General features: G+C 39.6%; 1 protein-coding gene across 4 annotated transcripts in view; it reads right to left on the bottom strand.

Moving 5' to 3' along the window:
* The window catches only part of ST6GAL2 (ST6 beta-galactoside alpha-2,6-sialyltransferase 2), a 52,877-nt gene that overhangs the window by 14,490 nt on the left and 22,588 nt on the right, over positions 1–15,799 (bottom strand). For 3 of the 4 annotated variants that reach the window (XM_085320849.1, XM_085320847.1, XM_085320848.1), the window contains exons 2-5: positions 11,888–12,890; positions 7,541–7,638; positions 4,351–4,452; positions 3,176–3,350 (exon numbers count right to left, since the gene is read on the bottom strand). In XM_085320849.1, coding sequence (XP_085176975.1) covers positions 3,176–3,350; positions 4,351–4,452; positions 7,541–7,638; positions 11,888–12,833 — 1,321 coding nt within the window. In that variant the 5' untranslated portion in view covers positions 12,834–12,890. Of the gene's footprint in view, positions 1–3,175; positions 3,351–4,350; positions 4,453–7,540; positions 7,639–8,164; positions 8,497–11,887; positions 12,891–15,799 lie in introns of those variants that run through there. The other variant, XM_085320850.1, reaches the window with a different exon arrangement.

Genomic DNA, 15,799 nt, shown 5'->3' with positions numbered 1-15,799 from the left:
AAGAAGCAAGTCCACCCAACCCAAACCCGAAACCCAAGAAACTGAACATATCTTAAGTATTTTTTTTGGCCATGCTTTCCTGCGCAAGATAATTGTGCTGATTCATGAGTCACAAAACATGAAACCACAGTGGTTAAAAAACCCTCCAACTTATATCTTTGAAGTAAGTACTCCAGTGAAAATAAAACATAATGCTAGTGGTGAAAGTGATGAGGCTCATATAATGCTCTCTAAGAACTCAAATATGGCTGTTCAGGAAAAGGTTATCTCTGACAAAATGTGATGCACGCCTAGGAAAGAGTCAAGCATATAGTTGTTTGTCCCCTGCAGCTTAGGAACTTCAAGAGACAGTAACACTATATCTCTGCATTAAGTAGCTTTCTGTGAATTTGTCTTATCACTTGCAAAACCCTGTAAACTTGCAGTATCTACAACATCCTGTGGCAACAAATATCACAATTTAATGTGTGAAAATGTACACCCTTTCATTTGTTCTGATGCCACCATGTCATTGATTTGGTCCTCCTTGTATAAAYGCTGAAAAAGTGAATAATCATTCCCAGATAATCACTGCTCCACAACAACTAAACCAAAGATGACCAGCAAATGTGTGATAGCCAACTGCTGTATTTTTTGCCCTGCTATAAACTCTCATTGGTCAGCTGAAAGTCATAAAGACTCAGGRCTGCTGTGCAATGTGATCAGTAAGTAAAAACATGAAAACTTATGTACCARTAAAATTCCTAAGGCTGCATTAGATATAATTTATTATCATCCAAAAGATGATAGCAGTCCATCAAAGTGTACTATGGATCATTTATGCTTGAACATGTGCCACAGCATAAACCCTTAAGTGCAGCCCCTGAGCACCTTCGTGTCAGTCCAGACCAATAGCATACATTTARCAAAATATCTTATTAACAAATCTGTGTGAACGTCTTCATGAGACTGGGCATCCCACACCCCAGARGAAGGGCAAAAAATCATTCCCGCTAGCTTCCACCATGAGGTGGTGAATCCAGGGAAAAGTTCCTGCCTCTTCCCACTCTCTCATTCCCCTGAAGTAAGAAAGTACACCTTCCCCACAAATGACCCACTGACCCCTTTTCCAAACAAATTAATATTATTGTGACTCAAGTACCTTAATTCAGCTTTTAAACATGCTAAAAGATTCTCCCTCCTGCAGAAGAGCACTAAGAGAATACATTCCACCAACACTCCTGTCTTYGGGGAGACTCGGTTTCTTAGAAATAGTGCTAAGTAGCAGAAATAGTCAGATGAAAAATCTAACTATCGAAAAAACACCCTAAGAGCATCTTAAAATATTTCTGACATTCCTAAAAGGAAACAATGTGATGTATCCATGTTTTAATTTAGAAATTGTCTAATTTTGTAAACTGGGGCTAAAGAGTGTTAAAAAGCCTGAAGCAAAGTGATTCAGTTGTATAGAACCATTTTTTTTCCTTTACCATGTTATTGGCAGCAACAGTGATTTGTGGAACTGCTACTCTTCCTCCACAAGTAATCTCAGCACTTACATAGGCTACTTGCTCACTGACTCTCTGCCAGTGCAAATCTAGATCACAGACCTGATCCTTAWGCAGAATTTGTTCTGCATTTGTTCCAATGACAAAGCATTACATATAGACTTAGAAAAAGTCATTCSAATAAAGTGATTTTATCCTGCCTGTGGTTCATGTTGTAAACAGCTTAGATTCAAGGAGACAGATCCCTCTACCTGTGAAAATTCATACAAGCAAGATACTCCTACCTTCATTCATATAGATGTTTTGAGCACAATCAGATTAGTGTGGCTGTTTAATAAACCATTTCCCCCATCTTTTCCTGAAATTAAGATACTTTCATATCTTATGATGGCTATAATTTGTCCATTCTTTCTATTACTTTTATATAAATTAATTGTATAGCTTCTATAATAATAATCAAGTAGAAACTTGACATTCGGAATGCATCTTTCATACAGATCCACTCACTTGCATCTGTCAGCTTCAGTTCCAAGTAGATATATGTTGCAGGAATTGTTGACAGATACCTAATCTGAAGACCATCATGCCCTTTCAGATTTCTGCCAAGCTGCATTATATTATGTATGCTTTATCAAGCCTTTTATGTCCACCTTTGACAATACACAGTTGTTGTTTCTGTGCTGGCTCCCAGTTTATATTACATTATATGTGCAGTGCATAGACATTCATAAAAAAAGGTTGCTAAGATAGGAAGCCTCTCCCTAGGAAAGTATTTTAAATGCATCTATCAAAGCAGTAGCTATTTATCAAATGAGGTGAATATGACTCACTAAAAACTTGCCTAGTTATTTTAAGGCTAATACTAGCATCCATTACCACAATGTCTAAGCCATTTAGTCTTATTTTCCAAATAAGACTTATTTGGAAAAGAATGGTATAAATAAAATTCCTAGTAGCATTGAAGGAGTCAAATTTCTATCTGTAACACAGAAGAGTGTATTCATCTCTACAGCTTTTGTTAATGTTTTTGTTTGTGTGATGATTGATATATTCACACTGTTCTCTGCTTGGGGGATATTTTTTGTCAGGTTTAGATTTGGGCTTGACGGTTTCTGCTTTATTCTTTCAATAAAATTAACTCTCTTTTCTTCAAGGACAGCTTTTGAAGCGTTTCTTATATATGGCGGAAATATATAAGATTCTCACTCCTTCGAGTGAGATAGATTGATAACAGAATGAGCCTTTTCACCATTCTTATGATCAGCAGCTGTTATCCTATTTTTATCAACAACTTCATTACTGCAGGAATTGTTTTTGCAAAATGTGAATGATGCTGCTGAGATCATTCCACACAGGCAGATTTCTCCACAGAAATTTTTACAGCCAGTTTCAAAAATCTCACTTTAAGAAGTAACCACTAAGTTAATATGGAATAATACAAATTTGTCATAAATGTATGTATGATTTAAAAATGTGGCATGCATAATATGGATGTGATGGGCAAGAATGCAGAACTTTAAATTCCCCAACTATTTTATCCTTTTCATAATGTATATTTCAGCTAGTCACTGTTTCTGTAGGAAGCAATATGAACAGTACACACATACAGACATGATCCTCATGCAACATGCACATTTACTTTTTTTTCAGTCTGGTAAGTCTACTGGGCCCTGACTTGATACACCTACCAATAAAACCTGAAGAAGGAGGGTTGGGCTGTATCTTCTCTTTAGTGTTCTCCTGAATGATGTCCCAGAGCTGCCATATAAACTTTGGATGAAGAATGTAAAATGGCTGGTTTGGGTTCTTCCTGCGATGCTGTACGTAGGGAGTGAACAGATTGTAGTCTGGCTTCTTATACCACTGAGAGGAAAAAGAAAGAGAKTATTTAATGGTATCCAATGTATTTTGAACATGAACTAGCTTCATTCAGGTTCTTTAAAACAGAAGCAAAGTTAGCTGATCAGTATGTTCTTCCTACAAGGACCCCCAATAAGCAGTTCACTGCAGTGGGATGAGCCAACTGTATCTTCCACTCTCAAGCCCACATTAAATCATGGGTTCAGAAAGCCTCAACACAAGGTATGGGCATTAGGATGAACCTTTCTCCACTAGTGCCTCTATCCCCATTGGCAGCAGCAGCAGGTGAAGCAGCCTTAAGACAGCCTGTGTAGGAGGCAGATGGTTTCTAGCATCAGTTGCTAAGGCAGTTCAGTGGATGAAGGTTTAGTTTTTCTACTTGTAGTCTACCCAGCTCTGAGTTCTTCCTGCCAATAACCATCAGATCAACTAGTCCACTGGGGTTGTGCAGCACTAGCCAAGGCAGAGGCTCCCTGAGTGACAACCAGATGGACATCTGCTGCTATCAGCGAGAGAGTGGGCAGCTGGGCACAGATGGTTGTGGGCGAGTGGACACAAAGGAAAGACTGGTGAGGAGGAGGCCTGAGAAATGGGGAAGGAACCAAGAGAGTTTTTTATTAGATTGTATTTTGTTTGGAAAGATGGGGAGAAGGTGGGAAAAAATGGGTGCAATTCTTCATCTTTCCTGATAAAGCCTCCTTCTAAAACCTAATAATGTTTCCTACTTGGCAGATACACCAGAAACCTCACTTTTACAAGAAAATAGCAATGTTCTATAGAAAAAAAAAAGAAGTCATCCATCTAGCCTACAATGCCCATTCCAGTACAAGTGTGGCTACTAGAAAAGCTTTTAACCAATAAACAGATGCAGAAATAGTGTGCCCCACTCCTCAGAATAAGACTTCAGGATTTATTGTGATGAGTGAGAACCAGGAGACTGAAGTACTAAATTTTGTCCTTTGTTTTCATACTGGTTAAGAAAAGCACCAAGGAGATATCTTACCACATTCAGATTTGCAGAGTAGGGGGCAGGATCCCAGGCTACTAAGATAACATCTTTGTACAAAGAGCTGTCAACAAAGTGGTGGTTTGGGTTGGTGAGAATCTGCAAACAAACATGCAAAAGATTGCAGAGTTAAACTTTTCAAAAGCAGCTAGGACCATCCCTTAAAATGAACACTCCTCTCCACTCCGTTCTACATCAATTTTGGTTGGTTTTAAGCAGTTAATTTGAACTTGTTTCRCAAAAATAAAAATTGTGCGTGTATATTTATATATATGTATATAGGTATATATATACACAGACGCACATACTTTTTTATATATATATATACACACAAATACATATACATATATATATATACACACATGTAATGAGACCACTTGAAAAGCTGCATAATTGTATCTGAACATTACAGCCTCTTTTGGGACACAGAGCAGCTTTCTTTGAAAGGCTGCAGCCCCCAAGGATACTATCTTTTCCTTTTTTCYCCTCTTTCTTTTCTTTCCATTGTTTTCTCATGCTTACTTTTCTCAATCTTACTTGAAGTAACTCCAGAAAGGCAAATTAGACCATGACAGTAAMAGCTTGTCTACTTAGAATAAGAATTCCAAGAACAGGCAAATGACAACGCTATTTTTGAAGCAGCAGCCATATCTCTCCGATCTACTACTCTCAGGTAATTCCCTCCTGCATCTCGTGGTACACTGCCTAATCCTCCCATCGTGCTGGATGTTTCCCTTTCACGCTTGCTGGCTTATCCTTTCCCTGACTCTCCATGGCAAACCAGGTCTCTCCGATCCCTCGTGCATCCAGTCTCAGGAACGAYTGAGCTGAATGATTTCAACACTAGTTGAAACAGCGTGAATTTGGCTCCAGCTTTTAAACTAATCAGCATTCCAGACAAATAAATTCATACTAATTTTCATTTCCCTTTAGGTTCCAATGAGCCATATTTGATTATGCACATTTTTTTTTCAGAAAAATAATATTGTTGCCATAGCAATATTCTTCCTACCATAAASTTTGAGCTTAATGACTTTCCATCAGCTTTCCACAATAACAGCAGAATTAGTCTTCCTACCATCAGCACCCCTAAATTCCATTTCTCAGAGCAGTTTTTGTCTGAGGATGTACTTTCTTTAGAGTATAGAGTAAACAGACCAAAGGGTCAAGCTTTTAAAAGCTTTGTTCTACAATTAACACACAAAGAAGCTCTTACTTGGCTTTCAAAAAGCAAGAGTTCTTTAGAGGGGTTGTCTACACAAGCTTCATTCTTAGTGAGCCTGCATTTATATGTATGAGATGAGTTTCTCCGGGAACAGCAATATCCGTTGTGGCTGTGCTCGCATCCTTCGTGTCCTTCAGGCTTCCACAGCAGAGAACATGAAGGAAGGAGAGGGCCAAAACTGCCTTTTAATCAATTAAAGGAAGGAATTTCCAGTAGCAAGGAGGGAAGGAAGGTCAGAAAATCTGTATGGACATCACATCCTGAATATCTGTAGGGAAAATAGCCCTTAGTAAGTGAGCTGCACAGATTTCACTCCTGGGGAGGGAAAGGCCAGTCTCTCTGCAGGAGGCCAGAGTGTCAAGGCTGGCCTCTGACCTCTCTGAAGGAGCAGAAAGGTGKTGGCAATAAGCATGTTTGTGAGGAAAATGAGGGAAGCTATGTGAGCTGACCCGGTCTGACTTTTAGAAATGCACTGCAGTTTCTTGAGAGGTCATGTGGAGAATAAGCAACACACAGAGCAGCACAGGAGGCTACAGAAATCTCTATTATCATCATGGCAGGACTATACCACRGCAGTGTCTGAAGCCAGGAGGATCCCAATGCACCACTAGCAGCAGGGATCAGCTGATTTACCCATTTAGTCTTTCCACATTCACTGTGTAGCTAACAAAGCTCAAATCACCCTCTTGAGGAGCTTCTGTCTTCTCTTACAGGGGGAGATTAGTCAACTAAATAAAGTTTCTAAACCCGCCTCCTTGCCTGGCACAGGAGTTCAGGCAWGGTCAGCAAGCAGGACACCCAGATATTAATTATTTTGACTAATAGCAAACAACAGTAAAATGAATAATAGTTTAAAAAGAGAGGTAAAATAAATGACACTAAGGTAAGTGTTCTGCAATACATTAGTTTCAGCAACGAAGCCAGCTTAATGTATTTCTACTTCCTCCTCCATATTAAAAGAAGAGAGTATAACTATCTCAGATGATAACTTCAATGATCTAGTCTGCTCTGCAGCCTCACAATGAACTACAAAACCAGTGTGAAAAGAATGACAGTGAACAGCATTCTTTRAGTTCTAGCAAGCAACATGATGTTATACACACAGAAAAAAATATCTGCAAGGATGGACTTTACATGAGCAAAGAAAAAGAAATAAATGAATCCACAACGGTAATAAGTATTAAAAATTCTGCTAATTCTGCAATCATACTATGGCCATTGATTTCTTAAATTCATCCTTTCACATTATTTCACAAAATTTCACAGTAATTCTATTATTTTTCAGCTGCATTTCACAAAGAGGAAAGAAGCTTAGTTTGCTCAAGACTGGAGTTCAGGAAATAATTCTGTAAAAAAATTAAAAGACAATCTCAACCATAAGGTGTCGCTATAGCTYAACATACATTTTATTTGTTGGCACCCATATGAAGATCACATTTTCTGTTTCAATTYAGATGAGCAGCCCCATGTTAGGCGTAATATCCAATGTTCATTAAAGTATTTTACTACCTTGTTCCTACTAAATTTTTACAGAATGCTGACTTGCCTAAAGTTATGCATTAAGATAACTCAGTTTCCATTTCTTTTGCCTTCCAATGAGGAAATAATTGGGGAACAGGAGAGTATGAGAAAAGAGCTCTGGGACCCATGCAGCTCAGGCTTTCTGAAGATTCTGGAGGCAGTGTGGGGAAGGTCTTCTCTACTGATGGCTCTGGCATCCTGTAGAGCCTTTACACATCAGGACACATCAGAAACTCTACAAATCTGCTCTTCAAAACAAGAATATCAAATAACTACTGCAATCACTACACCAACAGCATATGTGAACATCTTTTACCTGCTCTACATCATGATTGTTAAAATTACTAGCTGTTTCCCTTCAAAAAAAAAAACTTTATCAGAAATTATTGTAATCTTGTACAGAAGTAATATTAATTTGAATTCACAAATATAAGATCTTACCTGTGAGTTAATGATTCGCATGGTTGTTTTATTTCCAACATCTTTTTCATAGCCACGTGTTGGAGCAGAATTAAATCTCAGAACTGCATCATGAGAATCTAGGAGCACAATGAGGAGTCATAATGTTTTTCTTAGTAAAATAAAACAGTGAAATAACATAACAGGAAAAAAACCTGAAATGATCTAAACTAACATAAAACTTACATACTTCACTYAATTTTGATTTTCTAAGGATGCTAAATATTCTACTATGAGCAAATAAAAATCCTCTTGCCACATGTTATTACTAGTATTAAAATCCACTGCAAAAAGCTTAGAATAACCTATTCATTTAGCTTGCAATCCTTAAACAGTTTGCTTAATTGGCTAAAATTAGTATGGAAAGGTTATTAGTATACTCAGTACACACTATTGCTCACTATTTCTACTGCAAAAYTTACAAAGAATTACTCCACACAAAAGTGTGTTAATTACAGTTATATCTACTTGCAGATTTCAATGAATAACAATGCTTAACCATAAGCTCATGTTTCACCATATTTTATGGGACCTCAAAACCTCAAACCTACTCAGACCTACTAATTGAACATACCTATTCTCAAGGTTAGCATAGGTCTTGAAGAATCTATGTAGGGATGTCAATTCAAAACCCTGCTGTAGTACAGAAACTCTGAAGATCCTTTGGTAGCTAAGATCTAACAGAACTGAACTGTCAAAGYTTTCCCACAAGTTGTTGATCTCAGAGTCATGCAAAACAAAAAGTAGCTATGGGTCAAGAGCAGACACTGTGTATTTCGTAATTCTCTGTTTAGGATAAAAGGTAATCACCCTCCCAGTGTTTAAGGAGATCTCGAAGCCCCAAAGGTATGGAGGAGAGTGAGAAAAGATATCCACTGTCCAGAAACACACTGCTCCTGCCAGTATCCCTCTGTTYGGTCCATTTGGTTTTATCCCTTCTACCAATAAAAACAGAGAACATCATTCAGAACAGAATGGGTACCCATAGATAATTTATACAGTTATTTATCTCTAGTAACTTAAAATTTGGTTGTCTATAGCTCAGGACTGGAGTAAGCAGGAGTTTCCTAAGAGAACTAATGTGCTTTAATGATCCCATCAAACCCTGATTTTCCTTTCTTTCGTGCCTTTTCCTCCAGAAGAAAAAAAGACAAGAAAGTGTGTGTGATATGAAGCAAGCAGTCTAACTCTCAGCCAGACTTGCTTGCTTGAACATGATGAGTTTGAAAAGAGAGATTTTTCCAGATGYCCACTGAGCTCTCAGAGGCTGAGAAGGGTAGGCTTTTTCTATGTCCCTAACAGGTATCAATACCCAGTCTCCATTTGCCTAAATCTAAGCATCTTGATCTTCTAAAAACTAGAGGACATGAAGTCAACAAAGGCTACAGATACCCCACATTTCTGGAGAAGACAAAGAAAATCAAGAATCCTTCACATTTGGAACCCGCTAATGAATTTTAAAAATGTAAATTTGGYCCCGTATTCAACAATTTTTGACAATATCTTTTGAGCAACTGTACAGGGAAATGGGAACTGTATGGTTCACACATTGCGAAAGTGTGCTACATTTCCAACATTACTTATGCTGGTTCTTCAYCTCAAATTTAGAAGACTTTATTTTACTGTAAAACACTTGATCAAGATGCAGTCACACATTGATCATAGCTGTTTTTAAGTTAACTGACTGTAATGTTAGTATTTGCAGATAATGAGTTTAAAGTTACAAAATGTTTGATTTTTGTTTGGTGGTCCCTGTTACTTACTTAGATGAATGTGATAATAACAAAACAGTTCTCTCTCCTATTAAATAACATAATCATGACGGGAGTCTTCGCAGTGTTTGCACTGTATTTCCAATCCTACTTTAATTCAAAACCAATCAGAAGGGAGGCCAAAAAGGCAGAACATAAATTAAAATTTCAGCCTGCATTTCTAATAGGAACACAGAAGAGGGAGCTAAACGTCTGGGAAGAAAAAGGTCCTGCAATACTGCTTTTGTAGGCCTTTTTTTTTTTTCTTTTTGAAGGGTAAATAGTAAAAAAGCTTTTGTGTGCAGGAAATTCACAAACCAAGTCTGTACAGGGTATGACTGAAGAACCAGATCTTATGTGTGCAGTATTGTCCTCCCTCACCAAYGATGAGGACTTCTCTATGCATCTGGGGATACCGAGGAGCTCAGCACTGGTGCTAGGCTGACTCCAGAGAGCAGTAAAACTGGCCCCTGAAGGTGCCTCCAAACTGGCAGGCTACTCAACCTTTCAATCAAGAGGTTGAAAGGCAAACTTTGGGAAGGGACAGTCTTCTCCTACTGCTATGCATGTATAGGAATAAAAAAGATCTTAAACAAGCTGGTCTCCYTCTTTGCAGTCCGAGTCTTCTTCCAATGTCAAGGACTAAGTGGAGTTGGAAGGGTACATGGACAGACCAGGAGCTCACCTGTGACAGACATTATTTAGACTGCATAAGCCTAATTTCTTCCTTGTAAGGAAAGTAATATGGGTAGATGCTGGTGCTTYCATTTTCCATAGATCAGCCTTTTAAGTGGCAAACACTGGCACTACATGTCCAGTATACTTGTACTTCCAAGGAGCTGCAGTGGCCACTAAGACCCATACACATGAATGAGGCCCTTCTAGGACAGCTTTAAGCAGTCAGTTKTCCTGTCACTGTCCTGGGCCATGCTCCCTACCCAGCTAAAAGTATCTGACAACGGCCTGGAGGACAGGTCAAAAAAAAATCTTTTGTGACTCTTGCTGCCTCACAGGCCCAGTATAACAGCCAGGGGTTATCTGGGATCAACTAGGAGCAGATCTGAAATTGTGACACAGGCCTTAGCAAAGACAACATCTCTTCCCTTCAGGTGGCATCTGATGAAAATTTCCAATTAAATCAAAAGCTCTTCTGTCAGTGAATGGCACAAGCTTTCTGTGCTCACAGTATTTCTGAGAAAATGGATACATACAGGAGCATAAGGACCACTAGGTATTACTTCAAGCACCAAATTCCATACTTGTTGTGCTGGTATATAAGAGTGYGCAGATAAATCAGTATGATTTCTCCATTACAGTACTAATCACAGTACTGCTATAAACCAGGTGACTGACAAAAGATTTTGTTTCAGTCAATGATAATACATTGTAGAAAGGAGGAATATTTCACCTTAGAGGTTTCTAAATCAGTGGGGCTTCTTGTGAATTGGAGGTTACCCTGGTTTGATTTTAGCTGGAGGCAGGCAGGGCACCTGTGCTGTGCTGGAAACCTATTAGACTAGTTTGATACTGACRGAAGTTTTAATATATCCCAGATATTTAAAGGAAACCCATCTGTGTCAAAGAGATGATACAGCGCGATGAAGCAGCTACTGGGATGTGAAGTCCTGGAAGGTGGGAGGATTAACAAGTGCACATCAAAAGGTTTTCATAGGAAGCTGAAGGAGATAACTCTTCTCGCTCCAAAAGCAGGTTTGAGACACACATTTCATCCTTTCAATACTTTCAGCATACTGGATATGTACTACTAAAATGAAGAACTACTGACATATTAACATGATAGTTACACTCATTTTTGAAAAGAAAACGAAATTGACCTGGATTAATCTTATGATTCCACAACCCTTTTCTGAATAGTTATCACAAAACTACCAACTGGAAGCAGGGAATTCTGYGAAATGTTGATGTCTAAGCACCTGTAAACCTCTTTTATTTAGTGCAGCAATGGAAAAACAGTATGAAGAGGTACCTGAACTCATTTAAAATTACACTTGGAAAAGAGGTCAGAGGACCTGACTTCAAGTCATGAAGCTCCTCAAGGATCTGACTTCTATAGGTAAACACGTAGCAGATGAAGAAGATGCTGTACTGCTTTTTAGCACAGAAAAGAAAATTCAGCCTGGCACAGCAATACCACAAGCAGTTTTTCTATGAACCACCAAAAAAATACAGATAGGTACAACACAGCTTTTCAGGACCAAAGTCTGAACATGGTTCTAAATCTGCTGAAGAAATAAACTCACAACTCAGCAAAATGTCATACATGGCAGATCTGATGAAACCAATGCCTGCTTTATACTACTAGCTGTAATATAATAAAAGGGCATCATTGCTTTGTTAAAATCAAATTATGACTTCAGGCCAGATTTTCCTTTCAGTTATATTGTTCTAAAAGAGAATAGCTTTACTTACATCTATAAGCTTACGCTGATAAAACACTGGCAAGAGAGAACAACTGGACTTTACAGACTTTTGCCTGAGAAGAATTAATCTTCCAAAAGATGAACGTGAATACATACATGTACATACATATGCACATGAACAGATGCATTTTACCCACCTATTTCATCCCCTAGAGAGGAGTTCAGTATTGCACCAGCAGACATAACTACAGCACAGCTCCCAAAGCCATGTGTATACAATTTGCCCAGTGGAATTTGGGGAACATGCTTTTCCCATCCAAGAGTGGAGAAGGGAGCTTCCTTGCCATCTATTGTTTTCACATTCACCCTTTGTTTTAGCTCACAGAAAAGCTGGTCTCCTGTCAGCTTGGAGTTTCGTTTCCCTTTGAACCGCACCCCATGTTTATTGGTGCTCAAATAATCTTTCATTGCCTTCTGTAGTCGAGGATTTAGCATCTTGGAAGAGACATTCCCTTTCCAAAGCTTGTAAAGAAAGGATTTCGACATTGTGGAATATAGCCCATCCCAGTCATCAGATTCGTCAAGCATCTGGCTTCTCCTGTGCCTTGTGTTTCTTCTCCTCATTCTTCTCTGGTGGCTCCAGTTATTCTGTAAAACATTTTCCTTTGGATTATCCTCATTGACCGAGATGAATTTTGCTATCTCTTGAAGGCTGTTGTGTGACTGAGGCTGACCAGCAGCAAATAAATAATCATCACTCGCTTGGTAGAAAGCGCTTTTTGATTTTCTTCCTATCTGGGATGGAAAAAAATCATCTTCTCTTCTGAAGGCATCCTCCAAATCAGTCCATTTTTTAATACTCCCAGTCCCYGATTTAAATGTACCTAAAAGATCTTCATTAAGAAGTACCTCATTCTCATCAATAGTTTCAGAGAATGAYGGATCATGTATGGCACCCATTATGACTCTCTGCTTGCCCTGAATGGGCAGAAGCCTCTTAGTTTCAAYGTAAGAAAAGGAACTGGGAACTGGCTCAGCAGTGTTGCTATCTGTAAAATAGATGAAGATCACCAAAAAAAGTAGACCCCATGCAAAGATCCCAAACAGCATGAGTTGTTTCCATTGCTTCAAGTTAGGTTTCATGGCAATGCCTTTACCAGCTCCTCTGTGCCTTGAAGTATTGGTGAAGGAAAATGAAACCTGGAAAGAATACCAAATATTAATCAGGAAGGGTTCTAAAAATAGATACAGTTCAGAAATATCTTAGCAAATTTTGATAGAAGGTGCAGAATTAATCTCTGTTCTGTAGCATGGGAGATTCAAAAGCAGAAAAAAAAAGACTCCAGGGCTTGCAGAAACTGCAGGAGTGACACGCTTTGGCTCTAACCACACAGTGACAGCTGCTAGCTACAAAAGAAGCTGGTGGCCAGTTTCTACAGTAACACTGGATCCTGCCTTCAGGGAGATCATGTGCCTGCCTGCTTCTGCTGCTGTAAGGAGCATACCATAATAAGAACAAAATCAAGCTCCAAGCCTGGCTGTATGCATATTAGAGGAAATATTAGCTGCTTTCTCTTTGCCATGAAAAGTCCTTTTGCAGTGAGAAAAAGCCTGGCCACAAAGGGACCAAGCAGGGAGCATACATTCCCCCAGGTCCTCCTCTGCCTACATCCCTGAAAAAAACAGTGCTTTGTGGGTAACATTGAGGAGATATARGGGAAAGTATCCTATGGGCTGGACGGAGGGGAATCTTTTCTTCAGCTGGCATGTACTGCATCAGTGGGACAAATAGTTTGCTGGGAACGGAGGGCAGCCTAGAATCAGATGCTAAATCAGATGAGAAAGACAACTGTACTTCTGCTAGAGATGCTGCACGCTCACTAAGATGACTTGGAGGAATATTCTTAAGGGGTGAGGAGTTTGCATTTTCTGAAAAGGTTGACAGCTGGCACAACTAATTGAATATACACATCTAGGATGGAGAATTCCTTAAATGAGACAGGGAGAGGAGTTTTGACTAGGTCTAGAATCTAGACTTGGAAATCTGTGCTCCACTAATCCCCAGGGATTCTGGCCAGTTTGTCCACTAGCAGGGATGCCTTCTCGATAATGAACCGGAGTGTGATTGAGAGGAGCTGCTTTCCAAGGAAAATACACTAACACATTCCGGGAAAAAAAGGCCATCACACATACTTCTAAGTTACTCAGTTGGTCACCTACTCAAGGAAGTAGCCCAGGGAACAGTGGCTTAGGAGGATTGGAAGTTATCTATCATTTTTCATCAACATGTGTTTTGGGTTATCATGGGCCTGCTATGCATCAATCTAGCCACCCAAGAGGCTTAAGTGAGTCCACAGACCTGCCTGAATGACCCTGCAAACCCATATCCTTACTTTGCGGGCTGCACACTGCAGTATGAACAGCTGCTGCCCACACCTCAGATGTGATGTTCAGAGGTGCAAAGTCTGTAAGGTTAGCTAGCTCCTGAAATGCCTTGGAGCAGTCTGGCCTGAATGAGTCACTGTTAGTGAGAGCCTGACAGGGAGACACCTCTCTTCATCATACACTGGTTTTGTCTGTTGTTATATTAAAATCTCAACAAATGTCCTGTCTCAAAGTGTCATTAATCAATAACCACACACACCATTCAGTGTCTCTCCTGCAGGCTGTCCACTCACTGCTTCCTGTGCTCTTGTCTGAAGAAGGAAACATGAACTCACCTGCATAATCACTTGCATAATCAAGTGGCCTGGTCTTTGGTGGCAGAGTTAGCTTAAGAAAGTCCTGTCCTCCCTTGGCATAAGCCATTTATTCACCTCCCTGCATCGTATTCATCTAATGCTTCAGATGCAACATTGCAGGGTAAATGATGTATTACCAAGTGACAGATCACTTACCTAATCTAGATTAAAAATAATTCCTTTCTCTTGGGAGTTTTGTTTCTAACCTATTCATTTCAATGACCAGCTAATAGTGGGACTTAAAAGCCACTTGTAACAGCCAACTGTGGTCAGAAAAGGGTAAGTGGAGCGGGGGTAGGCATGGATTTCTTTAACAGGCTCTGCCTCAGGAGCCACCATCGCATCAAACCACTGCCAAACAGCACACACAACTTGCACATGTCTAACAACACACTGGCTGGTTGACAACTGGGCAGGACCAAAATCATTGTCATCATACACTATCGGTTTTCCGAAAGGTACGCTGAATATAAAGTTTACAAACAAGTTTAAGTAAGGCTGCTTTTTCACATCACTGTGAAATGGGCAGTTACACTGGTTTAAGTTCCTCAGTCCTTCCCTTGCACCATGCCTAGGGTGAGGGTATTTTTGTGTTAACTGGGTCAGCTCCTTTATCTGTTTCAGTTTGGCCACACATACAGTTGTTCCAGCACAAATGAGGAGATTGTCCACCACAATGCAGAGGCGAGAGCAAACCGCAGGTGGTATTAGCAGGGATACTTCAGACTAGTATTTCTGCTGACCTCTTTGGAATGTGAGGCCACAGCATTACATTTCCAAACACGGTCTATTTTAATAGTCTAGACAAAGCCTAGAACAATAAAAAACCAAGCTGACTCGGGGACTTACAGCAGTGTCCAGACAGAGAGGTGATTTATAATGTCACATCTGTATGGCCGAATTTCATTGCAAACAAATTCATTTCTAACACACTGAGAAGAGTTCATGAGTATGACGACCCTGTGCTTTGCACACATTTGGCTTAGCTTACACAAACCACATGGAAGGAAAGGCTATTACTCCAACCGACCCATTTCCTAGTTGCACTCTACTGTGCAGTAGATAAGATTGTTCTCTTCAGTATCTCAACACTTTCCCCCACCTCTTCCATTTTTAAATCACTACAGGCTATGTCCTGTGGGAGTCTACTTATAGTTGTGCAACGGAGATCTGCCCTAAAGTTATTGCAACCTGCCCACTCATCAGTGTTGGGATGTTTTGCATTTTTAAATCGGCATTCTTCGCCTGTCTGAACAGCTTTCATCCCTTTTTATCATTTACCCTGCTGTGTTTCCCCAGCACTTTTCAACATGTGGCTTCCAAAACACTGTATAAATTAGCCTTTGCTCAGTCAGATATTCCTGCTGA

The sequence above is a fragment of the Rhea americana genome, unplaced genomic scaffold (genome assembly GCF_003343005.1).
Source record: "Rhea americana isolate MKP2758 unplaced genomic scaffold, rheAme1 scaffold_66, whole genome shotgun sequence".
Taxonomy (NCBI): Eukaryota; Metazoa; Chordata; class Aves; order Rheiformes; family Rheidae; genus Rhea; species Rhea americana.
Note: the sequence above shows the minus strand (reverse complement) of the source record. Positions and strands in the feature narration are given on the sequence as shown.